Raw genomic sequence first — 23294 nt, 5'->3', positions numbered from 1 at the left:
ATCAGCCATACCCTATACATGTTTACATCATCACTCGAGGGGAGATTTGTATCATTATATGGTAGTGATGTGTGTGAATACACTTAGGACCGCTAGGGCACTTTTTCCCTCACTAGAAGGTTTTTTCCCCCGTGCGTATGTACACCCTCTTATCTACTCATTTTGGGGTGTGTACTTATTTTTTTGTATCTAGCACACATTTCTTCATTCTAATCTAGTGAGTTTGTGTGCTCTCAAGCTTCTCTATCTTGTGTATGTGCATTGTTATAACCCTAATCCCAATTCCAACAACCACCATTTCCATCTCTGGTCTTGGTTGCTTTGCCTTAGGTAATGCATCAATCTGGATAAGTGTTTATCATTTTTCATACAGTTTCCATGTGCACATCTTCTAGAAATCACTTGTCACATGATTATAGCTCTTGTCATGACGTAGTAATCGTACTCTTTCCAAGACATGGTTAGACCGCTCCACTAAGCTCTTCCTTTCCTATCTAGGTATATTTAAAACTCCCGACGCTTCCAAATTACTCATTCCCCCCATGAGTTAGAATCACTAATAGGATCACTAAAAGTGTCATTGGAATCCCTCACAAGATCACTAAAGGTGTTATCCAGTCAAGACTCGACACTTTAGTGGTATAGGACCACCCAACACCATAAGTGGGCAAAACATTCCCAACACCAATCTATGTCTACGTGAGCAGGGGGCACTCTAGAGATTAGTCCAAATGAATTCTGTCTGAAATGTGTCCCACAAGAGTTATGAATGCTAACTACTATTTATTATATAAGAGAGACCTAGTTGTGTGAACTACAACACTCATATGCATGCTTATGATAGTGCATTAATGGAAGCTCATTAATGTTAAAGTACACCGCATAATTAGAACTTAACATGCAGATAGTCATAATCCACTAAGTCTAACCTCTACTTCCTACTTTAGCAACATCAGAAAATTATAACCATAAGTCATGACCTTCTCCTTACAAGACCCTTCTCGTTAGAGCAAACATGGCAATATGCCCATTGTTAAGTACATTACTCTCTCTCTGATTCCCTCTAAAGTTAGTCTCTCTTCTCTCTCTTGAATTAGAGTAACCAGTCCATCTTTTATCATATGAACTAGCTTTTTTGTCCCTTTTTGCTTCTCCGAGTACTAGAAGGTTGTTACAATGAAAGACCCCCAACTCATAATGAGTCAGTCCATTACAAGTGAGGCCCCACTACGTATCTCTTGGTGGTGAATTGTGGGGATGTTCACTTGCCATTGAATTTGTACATCAATTTAAAAATATGGATTGACTTAAATGTAAGATGTTTGTTTATGAGGTAAGAATCTAGAGAGAGAAGATCAACCTAGAGAGAGAAAATTGAGTTTAAAAAAATTTCTGAATAAAAGCTCTTCTTTAAGTCCCAAGAACTCTGAAAGGCAAGCAAATCATTAAGCGGGTGCCAAATAAGTGAAATTTTTGGGATTCAATTGGAAACCGCCTATGTGCAGGTCTCTGAATATACCACTTGAAATTATTTGGGCTCATGTAAGCTATTGAATATTTCACCTTTATACTCTAGAAATTAGTGGAAAAATTAAAATGAGAAAAGCATTTCATTTTGCTGTATAAAAAAGTAGAGAGAGAAAAAGGTATAGTGAGATAAAGTTATTCCCAAAAAAGTGTCTAAAGGGATCACTTCTATTTAGTTGCTAAAGAGATAAAGCTATGCTTACAAAAAGTGTCTATTTAGTCCCTAGATCCCATTTATGAAAACAAATCTCAATTTGAACTCTATATGAGTGAGATTTTTAGAAAACAAACTGGTTACACCACCCAACTAATCTTATGCTTTGTGTAGATTTTCAGTAAATATGGGATTAATCTTGTTTATAATCATGTGTTTAAGCTTATATTAATGAATAATAGTGATGTATTTATCTAGATTAGTAATTATTACTTTCTTATCATGTATAACAAGACTAGTTTATGATTTAGCTTATGTTAATCTATTTTTAAAAAAGGAGATTTAGCTTGTTGCTTATGTTAAGTAAGTTTTCATGTGACTAAGTTAACATGTATGGTATTTAGTGATGATTGACCCCTTATTAAGGAATATACCCATGCTATGAGATTATGTTTATGTGTTTTAAGATTAAGAGATGCTAACCTTACTCTTGTTGGCTTACACATGTCATCATGTTTATCTAACCTCCTTGATAGGTGTGGCTAACCAAGGTTATGTTTATGTGTTTATGCTAACGTAGAATATGTTGTCTATTTGAGATTAAGCATAAGAAATCATGTTTTCTAAAAGTGGCTAACCATATACATAAGTATATGCCTATACAATAGGGTTTATCTAACCTTTGGATTAGCATGATTAATGTTATGCTTATGCCTTGGATTTAACTAACCATTTGGGATTAGCCCATACACTTGAGTTTATGTTTATGTAATCTTGGATTAGCCCCCACTTGAGATTATGGTTATGCATTCATGTCAGTGATGCAAACTTTTCACTTGAGAGTAGGTTATGTGTTCTAGATTAGCATGGCAACCATGCACTTGGACAAGCACATATATTCATCTTGTAAAGTAGTACTTTTGGACAAGGTAAATTGTCCTTAAGGACAAGCACATGTATTCAACTTGTAAACTAGTAACCAAGGAAGTCTTAAACAAGCCTGGTAATGAAATTAAGCATGGGTTTCTCAGTTAGAATGATTTTTGCAAAAGTAAAAATTATGTTGTTTTGAAAAAAAGGATTGTTTACTTGATGCTCACAATTATGTTATTATATCAAAAGTTTATGAGTGGTCATAAAGAAGGATCCTCCACAAAGAAATGGAATTGTCACCCATGAGTGCATTCTTATGGGCACCATCTATCGAGTTTAAAACCCTTCCTTGGTATGTTACAAGGGTTATGTCACCCATGTGTGCACCCAAATGGTCACCATGGGGGCTATCTAATGAGGTTATGACCCCCTTGGTAGTCAAATTTGAGTAGAACCCCTCACGGTGGCTCATGGGACCATTTGTTGACGGCAATAAAAACCCCCTTGGTAGTCATACAAAAGGGTGTGTTCTCGACACACTTGGAGAGAGGGTCAGAGAACCCAATGATCCTAAACAGGTGATGCTAGAGGGAGTTATTCTTAGGGAGGCCGTTGATGCACTTGAGGAAGCTGACATCCATGATATATATGATGGTTACATAAGAAGGGGATATGACTATGATTTTGGAATGGAATATGGATATGGACCTGGATGCTATTTCCCAAGCTATGATGATAGTTTTGGAAGAATTGTGAATTTGACTCTTATGAAGGTCTGTTTTCAAAAAGAGTGTCCATTATGGTGGTGTGCATGCATGAAAGCATAAGGAATGGTGGTTGAGTATTGACTAGATTCCTAAAGTTTGAGTGGTCGAGCGGTTGGCTAGACCCAAGGAGATTGAATGAGGCTAGGCTTGACCAAGGAAAAAACCAGAAAAAGAGTAGTGAGACCTCATGACCCAATTGGCGGAGTTGCCTAAATTTCTTGACTAGTGGAATTAACTCATATCGCCAAGGAGAGCCACCTAGATTAGCCATTCACCAAGACATCATCAAGGCCCGAGTATGCTTTGCCCCTAGGCTGAGACTATTGACCCTTAGAAGAAACGACAGGGTGGGAGCCTTACAACTACTATCATAGCGTTAAACAGCTTAACCTTGTTAATCAGAGCAATGATCAAAGATATCACAGTGCATTTTCTCTACTTAAGGAGAGTAATAATCATAACTCTAATTAACCATACTAATTCACAAATCAGCATCATAAAATAATAGCAATTACTCTACTCTTTTTGGAAGAATAGGAAGAATTGGATTATCTCTAATCTTCTTATACAATAAAGAGATGCTTAAGATACTTTTCATCTTTTGTATGTTGACATAGCTAAACCCCTTTTACACATGCACATTCTTTTTAGTGGACCGAGGATGCCAATGAGCTCATGAAACTCTCAAGAAATCTTTGGGAAATGCACCAATCTTAAGAGTTCCCAATTGGGACCTTATCTTTCATGTGCACATAGATGGCTCTAGCTTTTGCAATTGCTTATGTGCTATACCACCTGGGGTGAACATAACATGGGTTTCCTTGCTAGCTTTGCTAGTCACCAGTTTGAGTGATGCAGGGCATAATTACCATGATCTAGAGAGGGAAGGTCTTGCAAAACTTTGCAAAAGTATATTCTGTCAAGAATTATTTGACATTGAAGTTTGACTTCTTTGTGGACCATTAAACCGTCAAAACCATATACTCTAGGAAGGATCACCCATTGGCTATTAATCCTCCTAGACCACTAAGCCCTCCTTTATCTTATCAACAAACCATGTATCCTAGGAAGGAGTAGCCATTTGCTCTATTGATCCTCATGAAGTTTGACTTTATAGCAAGGCTCTCAACACGTGCATCTTGGCCATTTGTTACATATAGATAATGGAGAACCGTTAGTTGGTATTGAAAGGTGATCCACTAGATGATCCATTGTTCATAATTTATCTTGTTCATGGGTGACAAAATTGTTCATTATCTAGCCAATGGCTTGAAAGACCAACTAAGATTCTTCCATATGCCTTATCACGGTAGCCCCCTATCATTTTGATGGGAAATTATATAATCTATAGAGGCTAAGATGGGATAGCCCACAAGAACTTGAGTATGTCGAGATCCTTGAAACAAGCACACTTCGGTGTGCTCGGCTTTATGAATATTTCACAGCAAACAATAGACGCACCACCGTAAAGAAAGTCCTACTACCAAGCTTGTTGTGGCCTACGTTGTTTGGTGGTGCAATCAAATATGTGAACTCTTAAGGGTAATGTACACGTGATAAGGACAATAGAATACCCTTACACTCTATCATTTCTCTACAACCTTTCAAGAAATGGTGCATTGATCAAGTTGGACCTATTAGTCTGGCTACTTGCAAAACATGCAAGCACGCTAGTCATAGTAGCCACAACCTATAACACAAATGTAAGAGAAAGGTTGGTGCAAGGTCTACATCCAAATTCCTATACAAGAATGTCAACACTATAGATTTCGGGTGTCCACTTGAACTAGCAAAAAAGTTGGTGCAAGATCTACATTTAAATTCCTATACAAGAAGCAAGCAATAGAACACACTTTATTAATGAAGTTATGTAATTCTTCTTTCAAAAATTGCATCGCCATAAATTCATGTTTAAGGAATTTATGGTGGTGCAATTCTTACTCCATGATAAAAGGAATTTTACGGTATCATAAGTCCAAACGACTAGGCTAAAAGCATGAACTCTTAAGATTATTTATGTTATCCTAACCACCAATATTGTAGAGACTCGGCACAACGACTGGGAGGAGAAGTTTCCAGCTACTCTATGGGCATATAGGACTTCTATCAATAGAACAACATATATTACATGACATCAAACATAATTATGCTAATGGAATTCTCAGTGCCAAGCTAAAAAAATTACCGTTTAGGAAAGGTTAATTGGAAACATTATTTACTGATATCTTTGTTGAGCTTCATAAGTTTGAAGGGATCGAACTACAACAAGATAGTAGAGGAAATTATGGGGCAAAAACAATGGTTTTATCACAAGCTCAAAGGTAAAGAGAGGAATACCAAGGATATGGTCATTATATGTATAGTAAAAAAAATTTACACACACACACACACACACATATACACACAATGTGTGTGTATGTGCATACTTACATATATATTGATATATATATGTGTGTGTGTGTGTGTGTGTGTGTGTGTGTGTACACACACACACATGTGCGTGCATACATATATACAAATGTATATGTGTATGTATGTATGCACACACATGCACATACACATACACATACACATACATATACGTATATACACATACACATACATATACATATATACATATATACATATATACATACATACACATACATACATATATACATACATACACATACATACATATATACACACACATACATATATACACATGCATATACATACATACATATATTTATTTATGTATTTATATACATATGTGTGTGTATATACACACACACACACACACAAACAACTTAATCCATTTCTACATAACTTAATCCACCATACCCATGCCTAGATTCATGTGTTTTATCAAATCTTTTTCATGATGAGGAGTTAACTAATGTGCCCCACCTAGAGAGGTAGAGCATGAAATAGAACATTTACCAAGAGCTCAACGGCCTTATAGGATGTTAATACTTGAGACTCTCAAAGTTAAGAGTTGGTTGAAGCACTTACTAGCGCAAGGTTGGTTGAAGCACTTCCATTATGTTTCTTGCATTTGATCACTCTAGCCTCCACATGGCATCAAAATGGGCCCAATCCTCTCCACATTATCATCCCATCATTTTGTCAAAAGTTCTAAGATGGATACATTTTTATTATAATTTGTAATAATGAGATATCAACGAGATGTGTCTCTCGTGATAGTAAAAGCAAGAATTCCAATGCTTCAAAGAAAGAGTTAGAGATGAGCATGCAATGAGTGCGTCCAATGTTTTGGTCCTTGACATGTTAAAGAATGAAATCAAATACTACTTTCCTAGGTGAGTTAGTGTATGGCAATGAGTACATGCAATGTTTTGGTCCTTGACATTGTTAAAAGAATGAAATTATATACTACTCTCCTAGGTGAGTTAGTGTATGGCAATGAGTACATGCAATGTTTTGGTCCTTGACATTGTTAAAAGAATGAAATTAAACACTACTTTCCTAGGTGGGTTAGGGTTCAAGTAGTGGCGCTACTTTTAATGTGGATGCAGAATGTCACACACGCGCAAAGAAATGCGTAATGATATGTAAGTACTTATATGTGTTCATTGAATAATATAGTTCTAGATGAAGGCCATTTCTATTTGGGTCCCTAGCGTTGCTTGCACATATTCATATTGGATACTAGATACCTCAACGTAATTGAGGTATCTAGTATCCAATATGAATATGATCAGTATAAATGAGGTATAGTAATTCACTACACCTCATTGGTTCCCATGATAAAGCAAGTAATGATATGTAAGTACTTATATGTGTTCATTGAATAATATAGTTCTAGATGAAGGCCATTTCTATTTGGGTCCCTACTAGTGTTGCTTGCACACATTCATATTGGATACTAGATACCTCAAAGTAATTGAGGTATCTAGTATCCAATATGAATATGATCAATATAAATGAGGTATAGTAATTGATTGCGGTCCCTTGTGGGGTGACACTGCTATACTTGGCATAGTAATTGATTAAGGTCCCTTGTGTGGTAACAATGCTATACTGCAATTAAACGACAATATTATAAGCATAAACATCAAGATGGATTGTGTTGTAAATGTAGTATGGTTTCATCTTTTTTTCGAATGAATATTGTTGGCGTTTCGATAATCATTGAGGAAAGTTGAGATTTATTTGAAGATCTTGTAATCTTGCATAACATGGGTCAACTTACTAGTCACTCTTTATATTATGAAGAATTAGTGCTAATTAAATGATAGCATAAATAATTTTATTGTATTACATAAGATAGGAAATTAACAAAAAATGATCATTATAATGATAATCATATTAGACAAAAAAAATGTCACAAATGATGGCGCTTTTGTGAGAAAAAAAATGGTAAACTTAAAGTCACAATAAATGACAGCTCCATGGCACTTTAAATGAAAAACTTAGAAAGGCAAAAACAAATGGCAACTATAATGTTGCTTTAAATAGAAAATTGGTGTCATAAAGAATGACAAAAGAGTTTTGAATAAAGGGAAGCTCTTATGCTACCTCAAATGAAAAAATCAATGTAAAAAATGGTAAACTTTTAAAATAATTAAAATATTCTATTTTATGACAAACAAAAAAATTATGTTACAATGAATGGTAAAAGATTGTTCACAATAAATTAAAGTTTGGAAAAAAGGCTGAGTAGAGTAAATGTTTATCAAAACTCAAAAACGTGTGTCTAGTAAAATATTGATGTCACATAAAAACTATGAAAAAGAGAAGAAAAAGAAAAGACACCAAAAAATTATATAGTATGAGAAATACAAAAGACTAAGTAGAACAAAAACTACTCTTTCTCCCTCACGCAAATCATAAAAATGATTCCCTTCAATCCAAAAAGATAAACTTCAGCAACACGCTTCTCAAAAAATAATATATAGGTCAAATAATAATATATAGATCAAATGATTGCCAACTATAGAAAGGTAAACTATTTGGAAATTGAAAATGAAACTCACTCAAACTAATTACTGCAAACAATAAATGCAAACCAAACATAGAACCCTGATGTTACTAATCCTTGAGACTACTCTTGCAAGAGATTAGGGAAAGCAAGTTGATATACAAGTGGCTAGTTATTAATAATTCCATAGATACTTGCTATTTATGATTGGATGGTTATTTATGGTGCGAGTAGATTGAATGGTTGTTTATAAATCCATAGATACTGGCTATTTATGATTGGATGGTTATTTATGGCGCCAGTAGATTGAATGGTTATTTATAGCAAAGAAGTAGCTCTTTTTATTGGTTTTTGCTCTGGCATGATAGTATGCATGTGGATTCTGAAAGAGGGGGAGACAAGGGAAAAGCTTTTTGACCCCTAGGAACAAAAACCCTAGTTTCTTATTTTTGGCAGGCGACTGCTGCACTAGAGAACACCGCTTTGCTAGGGTTGTACAGATGAGGCTGTGTGTGCATGGTAGACACTTGTAGGGGGGCACCCTAGGCAAGCAACCTGGCTGGGGCACATGTGCACAACCTAGCTAGGTCGTACAAAGCAACATGTATTGTTGCCGAACAAAGGCCATACAAGGGCATGGTGTGCTGGCCATACAATAGGGGAGCAGATGGCCTAAAAAATAGGGAGATGTTTTCTTGTTTTTTTTTTGCCTGATACTATTTTGCTTAAAAATGGACTAATGGGCAACCCGTGCTTCGCACGTCTTTTGAGACTCCAAATTTAAATTCTACCCAAACCTCCTCATACTTTCCCGAACCTCCAAATTCTTGCCACATGGCAGCTTTGTGAAACTATTCCTTAACATAATATAGAGATGAGGCTTTGCAAAACATGATTAGTGCATATCTATATGCTTTTTTAAGTTTAAAAAAAGTAGGGAAGCTTTTTAAACCCATGGGCATACCCACCCAAGGGGATAGCCTACCTTGGGTACAAGTCATGTCTTCAGAGAAGTTTCATGTTACAATGCTTGTTTGATGTGGATACTCAAGATGGTTTCCGTCGCTCATGTGTGCAGCGCAAGTAACTTTTTGCATATTTTCTTGAGTTTCTCGCGTAAAAGCGTAGGTTTCCTCCCTTTAAAAAAAATAAAAATAAAACTTGGCACATAGCCTTTTCACTTTAGAAAAAAAAACTTGGTTTGACAATAAATTTCAAGTCAAACAAAGCATACTCACCTCCTCAACTTTGGAAGCTCAATGTCATTACATCTTGTAGGTTAGTCCTATTCTAGACAAATGTGTCTTTTGCAAGCAAAAACTTAGATGCCTATGCTAAGAAAACCAACACTATGATAAGGCTGTAAAGTACTTGAAGTAGGGCTACCCTACATGACTTATTTAGGTATCCCCACTTATATTTTGGAAATAAAGAAAAATATAAATAATAAATTCATAAAAGTATTGTGCTCCTCAAACCCTGGCACATAACATCTAACATGCCAAATAAACATGCAAGTACCCAAGGACACACCGAGACATGGAACGTTCTTAGAAGCTCGTTCGAGAAACATTGACATACTAGTAGTGTTCGAGAAATAGGTGCCTCACCTTGAAATCGAGCAAGATGAAATCCAAAATCCAAAATCCAAATTTGTCTATTATGATTTGAATCAAAAGGAACTATGCCAATTCAAAAAAAAAATAATAGTAATTAGTGTTTGGTAGATTTTATACCTTTCTCCTTACAATTGTCAGCTTGGCTAAATACAAACGAGAAGTGTGTTTTCTCAAAAACAGTAGTTTCCCACACAAAGTAGTAAACGGAGCAAATCAAATTTTCTAACATTCCAACCAAAAAGATGGAACTCCTTTAATTTTGGGTCCAACTATGCTCAAGAACTGTCGTTGTTGACACATTCTTTACGTAAGAATTCGAACAACTTTGAAGGCTGAGAGTGTGCTGCCTGCGCTCTTCTCTGCCCTTGCCCCCACCTTCTGCTCCCTCCGCCCCCTCCTCTGTCTTTGCCCTTGCTTCCCCCGCCTCTACCCCCCTTCTACTTCTCCTGCTTCCGCCGCCCCCCATCTGCTCCTCCCGCCTCTGCCCCTTCTGCTCCCGCTGCCCCTTCCATTTGCTCCTACCCTTGCTGCCCTTCGCCTCCTTCTCTGCTGCACCTGCCTTGTCCCCTGCCTCCATCCCCGCCTCCTCTTCCTTGCTGTCACCCACCTCTTCCACTTCTCACCACCTCTTTCCTTCAGCAGCATTCTTTCATTTGGATTTGAGTCGGCCGCCCATTGTCGATTGGCTCTATTGCTTTTGCCACAACCAATCCTTCGCACCCCCAACCGGGAGAATAATCAATTTTTAGCAAGACGAGCTCACCTCTTCAGCACGACATTGTCATTGAGGTCTAGACCACCCTTGTTGTGACGGTTTATGGCTCCCACCCCTCTCATTCGTCTCGCAGGCCCGTGAATGGCTTATAGCAGCTCTCCCTTTGGAGATGATTGTCTTGGTTGAGGCTTCTTCCAGGTGGACGAACTTTCATCCTCCAGGATCCACTTTTGAGGTTTTGGTTGGTAGCCACTTCTCTCTTGGCCCTAAGAAAATTTTATTCATTCAGTACCAGGTGGGATTTTATCCAGTGGCGGAGGATCGACACCTTGCCCAGGTCTCACTATAGTTCCCTACTCTTCCTCTATCTTATTGGAAGCTCTTAGCTTCCATAGGGGCATCCGCTGGCTAGGTTTTAGAGGTACCAACCCTTCCAGGTTCTCTTGCCTCAGCTTTTGCGGGCTATTACTGCCACTTTTGATGGTGTACCTCGGTCTTTATGCTTGTTCATGGTCCATCGATTACTGACGATCATATCATGCTTTAGAGACTTGACGGCTCTCATTTCCGCCAGAGGATGGAGATTGCAAGTAGACCGGACCAGTGTCAGATTTGTCTCATGATAGGGCCACATTGCTAGAGATTGTCCCAGATTAAGAGGCCATGCTAGGAGGCGACGTGGTCCTATCCATCAAATGTCTTCTGCTTGCCCCAAACTCCAATTGCCTCTATGCTATAGCAGACCATACAACATTGGGTTGTGGTTTAAAAAATGGCAGGTGTCCTTGGACCCTCGTACCTACCCTTTTACCCGCACCCCTAGTGGAGCACTCCAACCCTTATGTAGCTCTTGTCTCACATGATGTTGATCCTTCTTTGGAGGATGAGGCTCTGCAGGCACAAGATTTGGATCTCTCACAGGAGCATGTTGCATTACAGTTACATGATGATTGCACCCTTGAGGATGATGTTGCACAGATGCAATGTCATGGTACCTCTCCAGTTTTGAGGACCAGCCCTGGCTTTTCTCCAGAGTGGGAACGAGAGGTAAGGTTTTCATCGTTAGATTTTTCCTCCCTTATCTATGCGAGACGTACCTTTGTCTAAAAGATTCTCTCTCTCTCTCTCTCTCTCTCTCAGTCGCTCCTCCCAAGCCCTTCTCTCATTGCAGTAGGTCTCTCTTTCAAGCTTCTCTTTGGGATCCAAGCTATCTACCATCTTCCATTGCGTCTACTATGGCACTCAAAGAAATAACAAACACCTCAAATTCATCACGAGTGAGGAAGGTAGACTTGCATATTCGCATCTTGAATGAATATGCACCTATTAGAAAAGAACGTCTAAACACATAGGAGAAGCAAGAAAGAAGACAACAAGGTCATTGTAATGTGGATCTTTAGGTTGATGGGTATTTATATCCTAATGATCCTTCTTCAAATTTCTCTTCACCTTTCACAGACCTATCCTCTTTCATTCATTTTGTTGGAGAGGGTGAGAATGGGTTCCTTGGATATTGCAAATGCTTAAGTATATGTGATGCATGGAAGGTTCAATTTCTAACAAATTGTCAAAACTCAGCTTCATTGTGCAGTTACATGTGGACCTATGGATGTATTGCTCTTTCAAGAGCATAAACTGGATGCTAGCCAATGTGGGAGATCAGGCAAGCTTCTCTCGAGACACACCTTTTGGTCACCAACTATTGGTACCAAATGTGGTGTCTGTATCTCTGTTTCAGCTTTGGTCTTGCCTTGCATCATTGACATGGTGTCATTTTACCTGCGAGAGAGTGCAATGGATCCTTCTTATGTAGGGTACTATACACATTGGTATTCTCAATCTTTATGCTCCTAACCATAGAGGTGAGAGGATTATCTTTTGGAAATCTCTTACTATGTTGATGCCTCTTGCTAACCATTGGATTATTGGTGGAAATTTCAACATGGTTGAGATGCTAATGGATAAAAGAGGTGGACATGAGGCCTTCGTGCATCCTCTTGAGAGAGCGTCTGAGGAGAGGTTTATACTCTCCATTCATGGTAGAGATTGTTGGCATGAGGATGAGATTTCAAGGAGACCATCCGCTCTTCTTTATTCACGGTCTAACAAGAGAAGGGATACAAGATGTATTTTTGCACGGTTAGACCGATTTTATGTGAATGATTGGGTGCTTGACAAAGAGGGGGCCATACTTTTATTGCTGCAAGCATCTCTAAATCGAATCATTGCCCAGCGGTTTTATACATTAGAGATTCGAGTCACCATGGATCAGCACCCCATGTACGTATCCCTAATCATTTTTCCTCAGATGCAAAGCTATCACGCTGCATGCTTGATATTTGGAGATCTCATGATTTCTTGGCATGCCTCGCAAAGCCTGGCCTCTGCTCTCTGTGATATTAGTGACTTTTATCACACATGTGCTCTTTCTAAGAGGCAAGAGGATTTAGAAAGGGCTATTAGACGTAGGCTGCCTGCCTTACAAGAGCACTAGAAGCAGCCTCATGCTCAATGGGTTGCAGATTCTTTTTTATGTACTGTTAGGGTAGACGTTCATCACTCTCTTGAGCAACGTGCGAAGTACCGTTACCATGCCGAGGAATCCTTTTGGACCCAAATGGGTGGCAAATGCAACATACATTTCTTTGCTACTCACGGCCCATCTCATGCTAGAGAAAGCGTTAGGCAGTTGCAGGATTCACATGGCACTCTTCATTCAAATCCTCTTATGGCTAGACAGATTGCCACTGATTTCTATCACTAGCTTCTTAGTGATGAGCCTCACTCTAACTTGAGACACAGGGCATAGAGAAAGGTTTGGAATACATTGGCACATTTAATTACTGAGGAGATGTGTGCGTTCTGGATGCCCCTTTTTCTATGCAAGAGTTCAGTCACGCTCTTTATGCTTTACCGCATGGTAAGTGTCCAAGGGAGGATGGCCTCTCCCATGTTTTTTTCATTACTTTTTGGGATGAGATTGGGGCTGAGATCATATCGACTCTACAGGAGATGTGGAACAAAAGTTCTATGCCTTCTTCTCTCACTAAGGGGCTTATCTATCTTATCCCTAAGAGTGGGGATAAGACATTGATTGGCCAGTGGAGACCTATCACCTTTTTTGGGACTGCATATAAGATTCTTGCTAAGGCAATGAGCATTAGATTGGAGCCAAATTTGCAGAATGTCATTCATGATACTGAGAATGGGTTCTTACACGGAAGGAGTATCTTTGATAACATTTTCTTATTTTGGGAGGCCATGGAATGGGCCAAAGTGAGTAATCAACCCATAGCCATTGATTGGGGATAAGACATTGATTGGCCAGTGGAGACATATCACCTTACTTGGGATTGCATATAAGATTCTTGCTAAGGCAATGAGCATTAGATTGCAACCAAATTTGCAAGATGTCATTCATGATACTGAGAATGGATTCTTACACGGAAGGAGTATCTTTAATAACATTTTCTCGTTTTGGGAGGCCATGGAATGGGCCAAAGTGAGTAACCAGCCCATAGCCATTTTGCTCTTGGATTTTGAGAAGGCCTATGATAGAGTGGATTGGGACTTTCTTGATGGTACTAGCCGTAGGGGTTTCTCTCAGAGATGGATCAAGGGAGTTTCATGCATGTATCGTGATGCCAGTGTGCTTGCTTGCGGTGATAGAGAAGAGCGATTTCAGATCACTCGCTCAATATGGCAGGGTTGTCCTTTAGCCCCATTATTATATATCATAGTTGCAAAGGCCATGAGCATCTTCCTCCGCTCCACTGCTGGTTTTTTTGGATTGAAGTTACCTCTTCATAGTCAAGAGGAGTTGGTTGACTCTGAGTTAGTTGATGACACAACCATGTTCTTAAAGGCCTCACATATGCTTATATTCCTTCCGAGTAGCACTGGAAGAGTTTTGTTTGGCAACAGGGGCACTCATTAATTCGCACAAATCTGTTGGTTTTTGGATTAGTGACTCATCGAGAGTTGCTTAGGGTGTAGAGCTAGGGTTTTACTTGGATCAGTAGTGGATGCACTACTAGATATTTGGGATGCCAGGTTGGGGTTGATATTTCTCCTGCACAATAGTTTGCTTCGGTACTTATGAGTATCCGAAAGAAGCTTCTTCATTGGGGCTCCAAGAGATTAGATTTAGCCTCTAGAGCTTTGGTGGCTAATCAGATATTACTTGCCTCGACTTGGTTTATTGTCTCTTGTTGGTGTTTCTCTCATGCGAGCACTGGTCAATTGCAGAGATTGATCCACAATTTTCTTTGGTCGGGTTTGGATGGCACCACAAACACTCGTGCCAAGGTAGCATGGCTCACAGTTATTTAGCCCATACGAGAGGAGGGGTTGAATATTATTGATCCGGATGTTCAGTGCAGGGCATTGCTTTGCAAACTTGTGGTCAGAGGTTTCCTACCAGGCACTGAGCCTTGGAAGGATTTTTTCTTGTCTTAGATTTCCGGATGTACACCTCGTGTTGAGAGAGATTGGCTGCCTAGCATACGATTTTTGTTCACAAAAGTTGATATCAGGGCACTATCTTCCCCTCTTACTGCAGCCATTGTCAGAGCATGGAGAAGCATGAGACCATTTTTGCAACAAAGGCTTCCTAGGTCTTTGGATTAGGCAAACCGACAACCTATAATGTGAAACGAGTTCATCACGGATGAGATCGATCACCACTTGGTGCATCTCGTTATATGTAGTAGTCAAGATGTGCATACACAGACCTTGCTCGGAAGACATTTAAGAGTCTTCCAGTGGATTGGAGAATTGCATCCAGTCAACATCTTAGGGACTCTCGCATACGTATTGATCAGATTGATGCAGCTATTCCGCACAAGTGGCTCTCTAGGACCTTTCATGGAGACTATCACCCAAGTTGGCTGGGAGTCTTTTCGAGGATAGGCATACCTTTGCAAGTCATTGCTCTCGAAGGCCAGGAGGCTATAGATTGCATCATCTATTCTATCATGCCTGGAGGGAGATTGAGGAGATAGAGCATGAAGGAGATCATCCCAGATAGTAGGCTTAGTCCAGTGAGGATTGTTGGTCATTCGAGGAAGCAATGGTTCATTGGTCCTTCTCCTCAGATAGTAACTCATGGCTCTTGGTGTTTGTGGCTATATGGTCGCACCATTGCGGCCAGAACCCCCCAAAAGGACTCTTGAATCACTTAAATCGGACACCTGGAGAGGTAGAAATGACCAAAAGAAGGGGAGAAGAGGCTCCTGCAATTTGGCGCGCATAGAGGCCTCCATTTGGAATGGAGGCCTCTATGCGCGCCAAATTACAGGAGCCTCTTCTCCCCTTCCCAAATGGAGGCCTCTATGCGCGCCAAATTGCAAGAGCCTCTTCTCCCCTTCTTTTGGTCATTTCTACCTCTCCAGGTGTCCAATTTAAGTGATTCAAGAGTCCTTTTGGGGGGTTCTGGCCGCTCTGGACGCAATGGTGATGTCAAAAGCACCACTCTATCAAATATCTTCAATGGGATCCAAGAGAGTAGGTGTGGATTGATGCCTTTGATCCATTGAAAAGCTTTCCCTTTTTCAATTTCACGGTCTGGAATGCTAGGGTTCTCCTCACTCGATAGATGCATATGACCCCTACTCTTAGGCCTCATTGGGAGAGTTAGGATATCTCTCCAATGATACAACATAGATATTGGCATAGGCTTTAGCATATATATATAGAAGAAGCTAGATCTCTCATTTCTTTTGGTTATTTTTACATGGTCTCCCCACCAATCAGTGGAGATTGGTTTTCGATGTAACACCTCCTGCCCGAGATGTGAGGGTAGATCTTGAGACTGTACATCATTGCTTATGGGGATGCAACACTACACATCATATTTGGGGTTCTATAGCCCAACTTATAAACAAATTGAGTGGCCGCACCATGCATGTGACTTGGGGATAGTTGCTTGGCTTTTCCAATTTGGTCCGCAACTTTTCTACAAGGACAGTGGTACAAACTCTGACATTTTCATTCGTAGAGGTATTGCCCAGCATGGTTTCTCACTAGATGTTCCTCACATCTCCAGATCTACCATGTTGTAATACTGGCAATAATCTCCTAATTGGTGTCAATCCTTTGTCTGGGGGGTGTATAATCAGAGCAGATGCATGGAGGCTATTGAGTGTCCACATTTTTGGGTCTCAGTGCATTAGTACTATATGGAGTGATATCATCCATACTCTCATGGCTACTTGGACTCATATTCAAGGGTCCTCTCGTTCTGCGCAAGCAAAGCACGTTGTATTTATGCCGGAGTGGAACCATGTCATTTTCTTTCCCTCTACTTCCACATGCCTCAGTGGGTGAAATCACTTTACATACTAGGGTGATTCTATTCTATTCCAGCTGATTGTTGTATGTTTTTTTTCATACTTAATAGAAGTCTCTTTCCTAAGGATTTATCCTTGTTATTCTAAAAAAAAGCACAATAACTCCACAAAGTAGACACCATTTGGCCAAAATCCAAGCAACTTTTCACGGGTAGATATTTTAACAACACCCTCACAAATTGAATGCATTGAGTAACAATGAACATACGAGCATTTATACTTAAAAAATACAAAACATGGGCTCTTAGACTCCATTTGACACGCGATGGAGCTCCAATCAAGCAAAAGCAACTTCCAAAAAACTTATCCCATCACATATTCACATGAAGGGGATGGGGGGGTGATTGCTCCTCACATCATAGTTGAGTCACTAGCAAGCTTCATGTACCGATGCTTCCATACAAGACTTCTTTTTTATGGATCCCAAAACATTATTCATGTCTACATCACACCTTATTGATAGCCTTTCAAGTGAAGTAAGGAGCAGCTCTAAACCTAAATTACTACTGTAATACTCCTTGGTGGTGACACCATTAAGGTGAAGTTCTTTGAAAACAATTCCTTTGACTAGAAGAAATCTAACACAGGCTTAAGACACATCATCCAGCTTGACTAACTACAATGTCACAAAAGTGTTGTCCATGGACATTGCTTCATGATGATCAAGATTGAACAAATGCCACATTAAGACTATGCATGTGTATCTATCTCACAAGAAAAGAGCCAGTTTCACGTCAAACGATGGTGCTCATCAACATCGACAGTGTCCTAAAACAATACTAAAATATGGGTGTCACAATTTCTACCCACCGAGACAAAAGACAGATCATTGTGTATATGGTACGGCAAGGGTTACAGCGGTTGCAAACTATTCTTGTACCTCCCAGACCAAGTCCAGCAAAATAATTCAATTCCCTATAACATTTTGTGGCGAGTGCTTGTTTCAAACTTTGTGAATACAAATCATTACATTTGAACTTCTAACACTCCAAAAACTTCCTATAGAACAAAATTGAGTTTCAATTTACTTGAGGTTTTTTTTTTTTTAAAAAAAAATTCAACATTAAGGCTCCATATCATGCCCGTGCTTCGGACAAAACATAAATCTTACTTTGAGACTGACAGCATGCAAAGAAATCACAATTTCAAAGATATTTTGCAATGCCTCTCCCTCCACTTCTCAACCTACTTCACACTTCGTTTTTTAACTGGTGGTTCTTTGCCTACCTTGCCAGGGCCTTGCCCTCCATAGTCTGAAGTGCCTGTACCCACTGAATTTACTGCTGCTGAATTAACAAAAAAAAAAATAGCAAAATCAATTACTGATAAAAGCACACAAAAACATAGAAAACCTCCCTTTTATTTGCAATAATGCTTAGAAAGGAAGAAAGAAAGACTGATTTAAACGTCTGCAAAAGACCCAAAGGGTCTATGAGACTGAAAAAGAGCACATGTGATATTGGAAACGTGAAAAAAATAAACATCTACCAAATAAGACAGGCCCACATACTACTTGTGTTCCCTTCTCACAATTCATGCTTCGCAACTGATAACCAGCTTCTTGCCAAAAGCAAAGGAAAGAGAAGAAGCTTCTGTAGGCGTCTGTTTTCTCTGCAGCACAACAGCTGGTTATCCTCCTAAGACCAAAGAAAGAGAGATAATATGGCCTGTCTCTCTGCCCTGTAGCGCAGCACAACAGCCACTTTCAATCTCTTAATAGCATATGTGGAGGAGTGTTAGGCTGCCCCTGTAGCCTCAGCAGTACAGCCCGCCTGCAGCCCTTCCAAAAAAGCCACCTGTGGCCAGCAGCACAGAGTTCCCAGTATCTGATTTTCCCACGCCTGCAAACAGCGTTGCCCGCCACTGTCCCTCCAAAAGCAAGAGTAAGAGAGGCGCAGCCTGCAGCCTGCCTGAATCAGTTTTAATCAGAAAATCTCAGCTCCACACTGCCCCTCAGCACTCCTTTCCAAAAAGCAAGTCATAGAGAGAGAGAGAGGCGTGTACTCCAAAAGTGGAGTAGCCTCCCCCCCAGGGACCACTTAAAGTTATTAAAACTTTCCTAGGGGCCACCCAAGGTTATAAAACCTTATGAATCTTAATGCCCTTGGCACCAAAGGTTATAAAACCTTTTTAGCTTTAATTATCTTTCTCACCTTCACACTTGGGGTTGTCCACACATGGGTCAATAAACCTTAGCCCCAAATATGAACCTTTAAAAATTTATCTTGCTCACCGATCACCATGCCCACACTTATGTTGCACCATTTCACAGGGTCATGACATACCCCCCTCTTGAAAAATGGCAAGCGTCCTTGATTGCAATCTGGTGATACAGCAAGACATCCAAAGCGGAACCACACTGATAACAAAGGCTACCCAATACAGTAAGATATCAGCCATGTGATCCAACTAAAAGTGAAATGTACAATATGGCAAGATCACCGTCCCAAACTCTCTAAGGCATTTGCAAACCAATGGTGTAGTAATAGTCCAAGTTGTATACCACTGTGAATCATACACAACCACAACATCCAATGTGACTAGTACACATATATCATAGAAGTCCCATAAGCACATGTACTGTCAGCTGTCAGTACCTTCAAGTGAGACAAAAGCTGCACCAAGCGACCTCTAGATGTCATCTAAGCCTGTCTGTATCAAGGGAGCGGAGGTGCTACCCCCCTCTTGAGCATCAGGCAATGCTCCAGACCCATGCTCTGCTGAACCTGAATGAGCCGTAGCAAGAGTCGGCTCCAACTCAAAGGCATCGAGAGATAAAGCTGCAATACCTAAGGTGAATCTGCTAAGTCACCCTCCTCCATCCACTTCGCATCCATCGGTGAATAGTTCTTGAACTTCACAAGATAGCGACGGGAAACTTTACCTCGTACCTTTCTTTCCTTATGTGCCAGTATCTGCTCTGGAATAAGAACCTCATCAAGTTCCTCAACTTCCGGATGAGCCTCATCTGATACATCCTCAGGCACATCCCCACGGTAGACTCACATGAAATGCATTGTGAATCCTCCAGTGATCTGGTAGCTTCAAACGATAGGCCACCTCACCAATCTTTTCCAATACCTGAAAAGGCCCATAATAGCGCATGCTCAACTTAGGGAATAAGCGCTCTTTACCCTTCATCTTTTTGAGCCTAGCTTTCTCAAATCGCAAAAGAACCCAATTACCCAATGCAAACTCTAATGCACGTCTGTGACGGTCTACTGCTTTCTTTTGCTTTTGCTGAGTCTTTTGGAGTGCCAACTTAACTCTCCTGTAAGCTTCATCCATGTTCTCCACATACTGGTCAGCCTCAAAGATATTATCCTTTGCGTGCAAAATGGGTGGTACCTTCTTCCCTCCTTCCACAATCTCAAAAGGTGCCTTGCCCATCAAGGTATGGTGTTGTTATAAGCGAACTCCACCAAAGGAAGATACTTTTTCCATTGTTGCTTGTGCTCTGACACATAACACTTGAGAAGATCTAACACTGTGGAATTAGCCTCTTCCGACTGCCCATCTGTCTGTGGATGAAACGATGATGAAAACTTGAGAGTTGTACCCATGTTGTCAAACAACCCACTCAAAAATAAACTCGTCGTCTGTGGATCACGGTCACTAATGATAGACGAAGGCATGCCATGATACTTGAAGATGTTCGCCATAAACAACTTCACCATGTGATCAACTTTGATCTTCTTACGCATGGGAATGAAATGAGCCTATTTACTAAACCTGCATATGATAGTCCAAATGCCATCATTCCCCGTTTGTGTCCTCGGAAGATCAAATATAAAATCCATGGCAATGCTCTCCCATGGTCTATCTGGAATAGGTAAAGGCTGAAGTAACCCTGGTATCTTCTGACGGTCATACTTCACCTTCTGACATACGATGCATTGCCTAACAAAAGCATCAACATCTCTTCTCAAGGTCGGCCAATAAAAGAAAGCCTTAACTACCTTTACCATGGCATCAATACCTCTATGACCTGCATACGGCGGAGCATGACTTTCAAAAAAAACCTTAAGTCGTAACTGCCTGGTAACACACAGTCTACCATGCATCAACAAAAAGCCATCCCTGAGAGTATAATGATCATGCCGCTGACCCTCAGACATCAGACCCTTCCAAAATCCTCATCCTGGGCATACTCCTCTTTCATCTCATCAAGCTCATGATGATAAGCAAGTGAAACTGCTGAGACCTGTGGCTTGCATGACAAAGCATCTGCCACAACATTCTTTTTGCCTTCCACATGTACAATTTGAAAGTGGAACATAGACAAAAAGTTGGCCCATCTCATATGCTTCTCAGAAAATTTAGTTTACGTGAGGAAATAACGCAAGGTCTGATGATCTGTTTGCACAGTGAAATCAGCCCCAAGCAAATAGTGTTTCCATGTAGAAAGAGCATCAATTACAGCCAACATCTCTTTCTCATAAACCTGTAAATGCTTCTCGGCATTCTGTAATATACGACTCTCATTGGCTATCACATGTCCTTCCTGCATGAGAACTGCCCCAATGTTTTTTTTTTCCGAGAAAAGATGCTTTCATTAGTTATAAAAAAAATGCCCGTAGGGCTACAAAAGATCCTCTCTTGCTCACAAGAAAAAGAGAGCAGAGAACAAAGCAAGACAACCAGGGAGACTCCCTAGGTGCAGAAAAGTACAAGTATCAGTACAAAGAACTGAGGGGCTATATCATACAATCGGAGGGGAGAAAAGCCAAACAGGTGACCTGTAGTGCCAACGGGGGGACCCCGCGTGTAGGGTATAGAAGGGGCCGCTGCGCCAGGTGGTGTGAAAGGCCTGGCGCCGCAAGATCGCCTCATCCGAGTCGCCCCGGATGCGGTCATACTGTCCTCGCAAGGTGTGGATCAACTCCTGCCAAATCCCCCGAACAGTCTCTGCTGGTGGCTCCAGTCTCCCCTCAAAGGCCCTACCCGTATCCTCTAAAAGGTGCACTCTGCAACCAAAGGCGAATCCACCTCCACTCTCTGAAGTCTGCCCTCATCCTGAATCTCATAGTAGAGGCATCTGCCATCCTCAGTGCAAGCTCTGACAGCAATCAGGATCTCCAACTGTGTAAAGGCTCCCATCCACCGTGGGGCCACTAACTCGATAGGCGTGAACCACTCCTCTATGAGTGCCTCCTGAATGTCATCCCTCATAATCAACCCCCCTCTGAAGTGACTCAACCTCTTCACCTGGATCTCCTCTGGGAGACTGCAGAAGGCCTGCCAGTCTCCAAAGCTACGTGCTGGGCCTGCCGCCAATGGTCCCCAGGCTAGACGAGGCCGAGAACCCAGCATATGACCCTGCTCTGTGCGAACCGCTGGGCTCCAGATGAGCGGCTGTCTGGCCCGCTCCTCAACACAAGAAGGAGGTCGCTGAGAAAGCCCTGGTCTCAGCAGCTCCCAAGCTCTCAGGATGCTCAAGGCAAATCTGTCCTCCCATCCTCTACTGAGGCCTGTCCTCCTCATCTCTATGAAGATCCATCGAATCTCTGGTGCCCAAGTGCCCCCTGCTGGGGGAGCCCGAGCCTGCAGCCGCTGCAAGAGAAGCTCTTTCCAAGGCTCAGCACCCGGAAGCAGCCCCCGAACAATAAGCTTCCCCAATAAGGCTCTACTCTGATCGACTGGATCTATAATGCCCAAGCCTCCCTGAGCCAACGGAAGTGTAATAACTGCCCATGCAACCTTTGCCCGGGCTGGCTGACCGTCCCGCCCAGACCAAAGAAAGTTCCTGATCAGCCTCTGTACTTGGCTGATGCAAGAACTCGAGAAGATCCAGCAAGACGTAATGTACCACATGGTCGCTAACAGCACCTGATTTGCAACCACCACCCTCCCAGCCAAGGATAGTCGAGCTGTACTCCAATACAAAAGCTTCTTCCGAATGCTCAGAAGAAGCGGGGCAATATGCTGCTCAGGTGACAAATCTAGTCCAATCTGGCATCCCAAATACCGCACTGCTGTGCCAGGAGGAATCCATCTAAAACCGGGGTCCGGGCTCCATGCCGGAGTGGGAGCGCTACTGATCCAAAAGGCCACTGTCTTGCACCAATTGATCAATGCTCCCGAAGCTGCACTAAAAACCTGCTCTGCCCGAAGAAGATTGGCCTCTTGGCCATGCAAAAATAAGCCCGTGTCGTCAGCAAACTCAGCATCGAGCACGGACTGGGAGCTGGAGTCCTCTCAAACCAACCTCCTCTGCCGTCAAATACATGCTCATAGCCTCCGCAAAGAAGAGAAAGAGAAAAGGGGCGAGGGGACACCCCTGACGGACTAATCTGGTCAGCTCAAAACTCGGCCCCCGTCCTCCTGCAATCAACACCTGGCTACGAGCTGTGGAATACAGAGCC

At 41.2% G+C, this 23294-nt stretch overlaps 1 protein-coding gene across 4 annotated transcripts in view; it reads right to left on the bottom strand.

Annotated features, from left to right (window-relative positions):
* Window positions 1-17737: 17737 nt before the first annotated feature.
* The window catches only part of LOC147636839 (zinc-finger homeodomain protein 5-like), a 41501-nt gene continuing 35944 nt past the window's right edge, over window positions 17738-23294 (bottom strand). The window contains exon 2 of one of the 4 annotated variants that reach the window (XM_086799858.1): window positions 17738-18212. In XM_086799858.1, the coding sequence (XP_086655984.1) occupies window positions 18207-18212 (6 nt within the window). In that variant the 3' untranslated portion in view covers window positions 17738-18206. Of the gene's footprint in view, window positions 18216-23294 lie in introns of all 4 variants that reach the window. The other 3 variants (XM_086799856.1, XM_086799855.1, XM_086799854.1) reach the window with 3 other exon arrangements.

Source organism: Cibotium barometz, chromosome 7 (genome assembly GCF_041138505.1).
Source record: "Cibotium barometz isolate CiBa-2024 chromosome 7, ASM4113850v1, whole genome shotgun sequence".
Lineage (NCBI taxonomy): Eukaryota > Viridiplantae > Streptophyta > Polypodiopsida > Cyatheales > Cibotiaceae > Cibotium > Cibotium barometz.
The sequence above is the reverse complement of the archived record's forward strand: the minus strand, read 5'-3'. Positions and strand labels throughout refer to the sequence as shown.